The 8,923-nt window shown below is 67.5% G+C and overlaps 1 protein-coding gene across 1 annotated transcript; it reads right to left on the bottom strand.

Moving 5' to 3' along the window:
- Positions 1–206: 206 nt before the first annotated feature.
- On the bottom strand, positions 207–8,571 carry TFAP4 (transcription factor AP-4). Its single transcript, XM_074885781.1, has 7 exons — positions 8,387–8,571; positions 3,950–4,115; positions 3,322–3,420; positions 2,624–2,794; positions 2,195–2,332; positions 648–806; positions 207–542 (listed from the first exon to the last, which is right to left on the bottom strand). Exons 1-7 carry the CDS (start codon positions 8,473–8,475, stop codon positions 348–350), a joined length of 1,017 nt encoding a protein of 338 aa, XP_074741882.1. The 5' UTR covers positions 8,476–8,571; the 3' UTR covers positions 207–347.
- Between the last annotated feature and the right edge of the window lie 352 nt (positions 8,572–8,923).

Here is an 8,923-nt window from a genome sequence, read left to right as displayed (position 1 = left end):
TGCTGCTGGCTTGGCAGGATTCCCCGTGGGTCGGCGGAGGGTGGTGATAAAATAGGGTGGGGGGCTGCAACCCCCCTGTCCCTAACACCCCCCCGCCGCCGTCCCGCTGCGCCCCGAGCCCCCCACGTCCCACTGTGGCCGCCCTCGAGCGCCCGCCCCCCCCCGAGCCGCCCCCCCAAGAGCTGAAGGGTGACCTTTGCCTGCTTCTAGCACTCTGCTTTACAGTATTGGAAAAAGGTCATAAAAGAGACCCAAATCGCGTTGTATTTTTTAAAAATTTCAGCATATTCTCTGACGTTTCCCCCCCCCCGCCCCGGCTCCCCTCCCCGGCTGCTGGCCGGGGGGTGTCAGGGCAGCTCCCCGTCCCCCGAGGGCTCTTCTTTGCTCTGGTCCATGGAGTCACTGTCGTTGCCCTCGGTGTCGGAGGCGGTGTCGGAGGCAGAGGGCTCGGGGCAGGCACGCGCCGGCGTCACGATGACGGCGCGTCTCTGCTCCTCTTCCTGCAGCTGCTTCTCCTGCGTCCCCTCGATGTGTTGGATCGCCTGCCGAGGGCAACCGACCGCCGTCAGGACATCAGGTCCCCCTGCTCTGACGTACCCTGAGGGGTTAGGGACCCCCCCAGAACCACCCCCCAGTCCCCCCCTTACCTGAACGATGGTGTCCAGGTTTTGCCGGGACGTGGAGACTGTATTGATGACTGAGGATGGGCCCATGGTGACCACGGTGACGTGATGGGAGGGAGGCGGCGCTGGAACGATCACGGTGGGGTGGTGGGTGGGCGCTGGGGGAGCATGTGATGGCAGGAGCTGGGGAGAGAAGCAAAACCCCCCCCAGTCAGCAGGGCCCTGGGCACAGCGGCGACAGCGAGAGCATCACACTTGTTTGTGGAGCCCGAACTCCTTTGAGGGTCCAAAAAAGCTGAAGCAGCAGCTCGGCTGCTCCCGCTCACCCGTCCTGGACAGACACGAGAGGATGCCAGCTGAAAGCTGCCATCACCTTAGCTTTGGCAGAGCAGAACATGAAGGATTCCCCCTAACTCCAATGGGGAAAGACTTGGGCTTTTAAGCCAGGAGAGGCAAGTGCCAGCCCTCCCATCGCCCCAACCTGCGCAGCTGGGAACCCGCCGCACCCCTCGCAGATCCTCATTAAAACAGCGGATGGGAAGATCCGCCCTAGCAGGAGGCTAAGGAGAGTTCACCTAAAAATAGGCTGAACTTCCCCGGGAGGCGGCCGGCAGCTCCACAGAAGCCGAAGGAGGGAGGAAGCTGGTTTGTCTCCCTCCCTTTGAAGCTCCCCAGGCCGGCGTGCCCCCGGGCTGAGCTGGAGGGCGGCAGCGAGCAAGGACCGTGCTGGCACCGTGCTGCCTCCTCGCTGCTCCGGGCTGGCCTAAGGCTCCCCCCACCGTTGGCAAATCCGATTGTACCGAGGGAAAAGGCTGAAGGCTCCTGTCCCTGCAGTCCTGTCACCACTGCCTGGCAGCACCACCTGCCAGCTCGCCCGCTCCCCTTTCCCAGCCTGGCGGGTGGCAGGGAGCGGTTTGGGGGTCCCCAAAACTCAGTGGGAGTCACGCAGGGAGAGGTGAAGAGGGTTGGCCTCCCCACTGCTGCGAACCACCCGCTCCGGCACGGGGAGCGTCACCTCCGTGGCTGCTGGCATCACCCGTGGACGGGACAGGTGCCCATTCATCACCCGAGAGCAGGGAAATGTGCCCTGTGGGAGCTGGAGCAGGACACAGCTGAGGGCGTGGGAGCTGCTCCCCACCCAGCGCCGGGGGGGCGAGTTGGGGGCGGCCACATCCAGCACCTCCCAGCACAGCCTTGGAAGACGCAGGCTAGCTAGCAACAAGCTGAATCCCTGCCTGCCAAGAGTGACCTTCCCTGTACAAAGCCCTCTGCACTGGGACATGGGGACGCTTGGAAGCCACCACAGCGTGGTCTAAGCCATGATCTCCGCCTGAAACATGGGGTGCTCGTGAGCACAGCCCCCCCTGAGCGCTTGGGGCTTCATGTGCTGACCCTTTCCCAATTCCCCGAGGGTGACAGCGTTGCTGGGACATTGCTGTCTGACCCAACGAGCCCATGGGAGGTGCCAAGCACATCGCCCGGCTGTGCTGCTCGGGGGGTGGGAGGCTACCGGGGTGTCCCCACGGGCGGGCTACGACCAGGGTGGGCTGGGACGGCGTCCGTGCACTCACCTGGGTTCGGATCTGCTGCTCGCGCTCTAGCTTCTCCTGGTGCAGCAACCTCACCTGCTCCTGCTGCTGCTGGAGCTGCACTTGCTGAGCGATCACCTTCAGCTTCTCGGGGTACATGTGGGCCTCCAGGGAGCGAACCTGCCGGCAGAGAGAGCCCCGACATCGGTGGGGAGCCCAGCCTGCTCCCGGCACAGCACCCCACAATCCGCAGCCATGGGCCGTCCCCCTCCATGGGGCGGATACAAGCAGAGCCAGGGAGCCAGGGCCAAGTGTGGGGTGGAGGTGGCCAGAGCAGACACCCCATTACACCGCAGCAGCACCGGTGTCCCCAGGGGGCTCCGGCACAGCCACGGCACAGCCTACAGACCGCCAGCACCGTGCTCCACAGGCACCAGCACTGCAGCCGGATCCGGCCCCGCGCGGCCTCACCTGCTCCTCCAGCATCATGCGGACCGAGCGCTCCTTGTCCAGCTGCTGCCGGAGCTCGATCATCTCCCGCCGCAGATCCTCGGCCTTCTCATCCTCCCAGATGTCCGGCGAGCCGATCCCCTCGTCTTTGTCTTCCGCCCGTCGCCGCTTCGGGGAGGAGCCGCTGAACTCCTGCCGCAGCGACGCAGTGTCAGGGGACAGGGACCAGTTCCAATGCTCTCCCCTCCATACAGACCATGTCTGGGTGATGCCACCTCCTCGGCCGCCCCCCAACACAGCTCCCTGCAGGGAAGGGTCTCCCCAGGGACGTGGACAGCATGTGGGGTCGATGCCTGGGGACTGACGGGCTCCTGTGTGTGCCCACCCTCCTGGTCCTCACCCCCCAGCCTTGTGCAAACACGCTTTTCACATCGTAACACCCAGGACAGTTCAACCAGGAGCTGCCACTGGGCCGTACCCCAACACCCCAAATGGAAAATGGGACCCCAGCCCTCCTCCCCTGGCCAGACAAGGGATGCTGGGTAGAACAGGACTCCCTTGCCCTGCCAGGAGAGTGTGAAATATCTCCACTCCCTGGCTTATTAGGGCAAAGGGTCTCATCCTGATCCCAAGGAACAGCGACAACGTCCCCTCCCCAGCCAGCCAGGACTGTCCCATCCCCTCCTGTCCTGTCCTTGGGGTGCACAGGCAGGCGCTACCTGGATGAACCGCTTGAGCTGGGTGTTCTGCTGCAGTAGCCGAGTCTTCTCCTGCTCCAGGGAGAAGATGTACTCGGCCGTTTGCTGGAGGATGGCCGCCTGCAGGAGAGCAGGGAGGGGCACACTGAGGCAGGAGAGACTCCGGTGTCCCCTAAGCCCCCCCCTCCTGCTGAGCTCCCTCCCTGCCAGGAGGCAGCAGCACCGCTCCTTGCCTGGCCCTGACATCTCCATCCAGGGTCTGCTTCACCCCCCCCAGGTGTTCCATGGGATTTCCACCATGGTGAACCTCCAGTTCACCTGTCTCGGGAACTGGACCGGCGACCGAGCGCCTCCTCCTCGCCCCACTGCGCTCTGCAGCAGGAGCACCTCGTCACCCAGGCACAGGCCACCCTGCTCCTGGGGCGCTGGGTGCTGTCACACGCACCCAGTCCGCACCGGGACACCAGGTTTGTGATGCACACGCGCTCCCACTGAGGAAACCTCCACAGGAGAGACTGCCTTGGCTGAATTAACATATGCAAATACACCCAATCACTCTTATCGCCCGACAAGCAACCCTGAAAACCCCCACGTGCAGGACGGGCGTCTGCATCCCGCACGGCCGCAGCCCCGGTGACATCCAGCTCACCTTGCTGAGCTTCTCCCCGTCCGTGTGTGGGATGAGGGTTTTCAGAGACTGGAAGCCAGCATTGATGCTCTGCATCCGCCGTCTCTCGTTGCTGTTGGCAATTTCCCTGCGTATCCGTCGCTCCTGGTCCCGCTGGGTCTCCGGAGTCAACGGGATGTTAGCCAAGCTGGGAGAGAGGCACGACATTAGGGAGGAGGGGGCTGCACCCCTTCCACCAGCTCGCCCCCGCCGTGTTCCCCCCTCGCTTTGCAGTGACAATGCCAAGCCACCAAAGGGATGGGAAACACAGAGAGGACGATGGCTGCAGCGCTGGCGAGCACAAAGTGGGTAGGTGGGTTTCTCCAGCCCCACATCCAAAGCTCTGGGGGATGCATCGACCGAATGGCACCCCCGCTGCAGCCCCCTGGCTCCGCCGGGCTTGGACACAAGTTGCCCCACACCAGCACCAAGCCTGGGCAAGGGGAGCTGAGGGGAAGGCCGGGCACAGCGGGGACCCCCGGGCGGGCGAGGGAGGCTGCGGGCTGGCCGGCTGGGTCCCTGCGGGGCCGGCCGGCGTGTGTGGCCCCGGGAAGGCGGCTCCCTCCCTCCCGCCCCGCTGATGGCTTCCAGATGACAGCTCCCAGCAGAGAAGCCCCCATCCCACCCCAAGCCGCAGCTCCTGCCTGCTTCCTGCCGCCGCCTCCTCGCCCCCCGCGCCCTCACCCCGCAGATGGGCCGGGAAATGCCTCCCAGAGCTGGCGACGCCACCGGCAGCAAGCGAGGAGGGCGGCGGGGAGAGCTCCAGCTGGCCAAGGCCAACACCCGTGGGTCCAGGGCACTGGCCCCCCCAGCAAAGCCCACCACTGGGGGGGTCCAGCTTCTTCCCCGAGACAGCTCAGGGAGCAGGGTGACTGAATCCTGGCAAGGGTTCTGGGCCGCAGGGATGGTGAGTCCACCAAGCAGTGGCCAGCACCAGCAACTAATAAGCCAAGCGCCGGGGCAATAGCTGGCCATTACACCAAACCAACGTGACCAGCAGCCCCTGCCACGCTGCCGGCCATTTCGCCTCCCCGCTGCTGCCGAAAGCAGCTCTCGCCAGGGTGCACACAAGCACCCAGCACCCAGCGGCTGCAAGTCAGGCCGCTGGCGCCGGGGATGCTGCAAGGCACCAAAGACTAAACACAACGGCCGGGCTGCTGGCGCGAGACGAGATAAGGCAGGCTTCAGCCTCTCTCCCAGGTGCCGAACGGCTCCGAGATGGGGAGACAGGACCGTCCCACCCAGCGCCTTGCCAACGCCAGGCTGGAAAGCAAATCCTGGCATCCTGCCCTCCTGCCTTCCTGGTGAGGCCATAGAGGAACCATGGAGGTTTGGGAGTCCAGGGGTGGAAGCAGCCAAGCCAAGCCCTGCTCACAGCACCGCTGGGTGCCCAGGCAGCGCCCAGAGGCTCCCAGGCCACCCAGCGCCTGTTGCAACCAGGGGACACACTGTGACTCCTCCGAGATACACAGGGAGGGGGAAAGATCCCAGCGCATCCCAAGGGGATGAGGAAGGATCCCAGCTCAGCCCAGGGGGATGAGGAAGGGTCCCAGCGCATCCCAAGGGGATGAGGAAGGATCCCAGCTCAGCTCTGGGGGACGGGGAAGGGTCCCAGCGCATCCCAAGGGGATGAGGAAGGATCCCAGCTCAGCCCAGGGGGACGGGGAAGGATCCCAACTCATCCTGAAGGGATGCAGAAGGATCCCAGCTCAGTCCATGGGGTCGGGAAGATGTTTGTTCCCAGCTGCCGAGGCAGCGTCCCAGTGCAGGCTGGTGCTGGGTGCTGAGCACCCGCTGCACTGGATTCCTCCCATGCTGCTCCCATGGGTGCCTGGAGGGTGCAGGGATGGGATGGGTGCTTGGGGGTCTGCCCCACTTGCAGGGAGCAGCTGCCTGCCATGTAGACTGAGAGCTGCCTGCAGTGGGATCCTGGCACACGGCTCCCATCCGGCAGTGGCCATCACCCACCTCCCTGCTCCTGCCGAAAACCAGCCCCAAACTCATCCCCAAAATGTGCTAAACCCCAGCAGGTCTCGGGGACGTCATCCCTTCCTATGGGCAGGGTCTGTCCCCGGTCCCTGCAGCGATGCCCACTGGGGCCGGGGAGGTGGCTGGAGCACCGCTCCGGGATGTCGGACTGCCAGTCGTGGCCGCGCAAGGGGAATGGGACGGAGAGGCCCAGGACCGGGCAGCACGGAAGCGGTTTCTTAAATACCGGGGAAGGAGGAAGAGCCTGCTTCCGCGCCGGCAGACCTCCCGCAACCTGCCCCAGCTGCTCTTCCTGGGAAGAGACCTGAGAAGTGACAACAAAATACAGAAAGGAGAAAAAAACCATGGATTCAGAAGCTGGCCTGGCACCCAGCACCCCCAGGGATGCGGCAGGACAGAGGCAGGGAGAGCAGGTGGCACCCACCGGGGCCCCGGCACAGGGAGAAGCCCCCGGGCGCCCCCAGCCTGGTGCTGCAGGATTTGGGTTGGGAGAGCAGAATTTGGTCACACCCCGCAGGGACATCACACTCGCCTGGACCTCAAGGGAAACAAACCCAGGGGGTTGTTGGAGCCAGCCACGGCCACCACTGTCACCCTGCTTCTGCCTGGAGAGGAGGCTGGGGGCTCGGCGAGCCCATGGCAGATGTCCCGCTCTGCCCACTGGTGTCTGCCACTGCCCACCACTAGTGCTGCGGTCTGCACTGGTGGGCAGGGGAGGCACGGCCGTGCAGGCAGGGTGCCCCAAGCTCCTTGAGGTCACAGGCAGGGTGTCCCCGAGCTCGCAAGCAGAATATCCCCACGCTTGCACACAGTCTCCCCAAGCTCAGAGTGTCCCCAGGCTTGCACGAAGAGCATCCCCAAGCTCGCTAAGCTCGCAGGCAGGGTATGTCTGAGCTTGCAAGCAGGGTATACCCAAGCTCACAGGCAGGGTGTCCCCCAGCACCCCCAGCTTGCAGGCAGGGCATCCCTGAGCTCGCAGGCAGAGTATCCTGGAGCTCGCAGGCAGGGCATCCTGGAGCTCGCAGGCAGGGCATCCCCCAGCTCCTGGAGCTTGCAGGCAGGGTGTCCCGGAGCTCGGGGCGGTGGAAAGGCAGCGAGGCTCCCCCGGAGCTCTGCCCCACGCCAGGGGTGGGTGTGGGGCCACGCAGCCCCCCAGCCCTGGGCAAGATGGCCGTATTTCCCTGCCCCAGGCGGTTGCCCTCCCACCCAGGCCACGAGCCCACACCAGGCCACAGCCACCCGCGGTGACCAATGTGGCGGACCCCCGTGAGGGCCGCCCCACATCTGCGGGTCCCTACCCCACAGCTGCACCCCCCGGGGGGCCTCAGGTGTGGGCACCCCCCCCCCGAGCATCACCGGGCGCAGCCCCCCACCCCAGGGGAGCCTGCGGCGCAGCGGGGAAGTGGGGCAGGGCCACGGGACCCCCGTGGGTCAGGGCTGCCCCCCGGGGGGAGCCTGTGGGCTGGGGCAGGGTCGCCCCACGTCGGGGCTGGGCCCGGGGGGGCCGGGGTTGCCCCGCAGGGCCCCAAGGGGCCTGGGCCGCCCCCCACGTGTAGTGGGGCCTGACTGCCGAGGGCTGCCCCACGGCGGGGCTGCGCCCCGAGGGGCCCGGGCTGCCCCACGGGGCCTCCACGGGCCCGGCTGCCCCACAGGGCCCCTCGGGGCCCGCGCCGCCCCCCACGCGCGGCAGGGCCCGGCCGCTCAGGCCCGCCCCACGGCGGGGCAGGGCCCGGAGCGGGGGATCCTGCACCGCCCCGCGGGTCCCGGCGCGCCGAGGGCCGGCCCCGCGTGGCCCCCAGGGGCCTGTGCGACCCCCCCCCGCCTCCCCACGCGTGGCGGGGGCCCGCCCGCCCGCCGCCTCCCCGCCAGGCCCCGCCGGCCCGGAGCAGCCCCGTGGCTTCGGCCCCATCCCCGGCCGGTGCGTGTGTGGGGGGGGTGTCCCCCGATCCGCCGGGGCTCCCCCCGCCGTGTCCCCGGGCTTTGTGCCGCCGCCTCCCCGCACTACATGTCCCGGCAGCCCCGGCCACGACCCGCCTCCTCCGGGAGGGCTGCAGAGTCACGGCCAGGCCCGGCAGTAAACACACACCCCCCCCCTCCACGCACACCCCGCCGGACCCCCCCCCCACCCCTTTAAACACCCCCCACCCTGTCCAAAAACCCACCCACACCCCCCACGGGGGAGGGGGGGGTGGGGGCGAGCGGGCGGGCGGCGCCTCCCCCCTCCCGGCCACGCGTGGCCGCCCGGCCCCATGTGCGCGGCCGGGACCACGTGCGGGCGGTGGGGCTGCGGCGGCCGCGCTGCGCTCCCCCCCCTCGCCGCCCCGCCATCAATTCACACCCCCCCAAAAAAAAAAACCCTGAAAATGCCTTTTATTTTTTTTTTCGCTTTCCCCCCAAAGCCGGGGTCCCCCGTCGCCCCCGCGCCCCCACCTGCAGAGCCCGCCGATGACCTCCTTCTCGGATTTCCTGAAGTGCTGCAGGGACGGCACCTTCTGCGCCGGCACCATGAAGTACTCCATGCCGGGGCGGCGGGGGGGCGGCCGGGCCCGGCTCCGGCTCCGGCTCCGGCTCCGGCGGCCTCTGCCTGCGGCTCAAGGCGGGAAACAGCTGGTGCGAGCGCGGCGGCTCCCGCCCGCCCGCCCGCCGCCTCCCCCCGCCCGCCCCCGGCGGCGCCGCCTCCGCCAGCCACCGGCCCATGTAAACAAAGGACGGCGCGGGGAGGGGGGAAGGGAGAGGAGCCATCCCCGGCACCGGCCCCCACGCGGGGCTGGGGGGGGCTCCCCTGCCCCATCCTCTCCTGTCCCATCCCGCCCTGTCCTGAGCCGTCCTGTCCCCGTCCCATCCCGCCTCATCCCACCCTGCCCTAGCCCCATCCTACCCCATCCCATCCTGCCCTATCCTCACCCGTCTTGTCCCCATCCCATCCTATCCCACCCTGACCTGTCCCATCCCATCCGGCCCTGTCCC

Source organism: Strix uralensis, chromosome 16, assembly GCF_047716275.1.
Source record: "Strix uralensis isolate ZFMK-TIS-50842 chromosome 16, bStrUra1, whole genome shotgun sequence".
In the NCBI taxonomy this organism is placed as follows: Eukaryota; Metazoa; Chordata; class Aves; order Strigiformes; family Strigidae; genus Strix; species Strix uralensis.
Note: the sequence above shows the minus strand (reverse complement) of the source record. Positions and strands in the feature narration are given on the sequence as shown.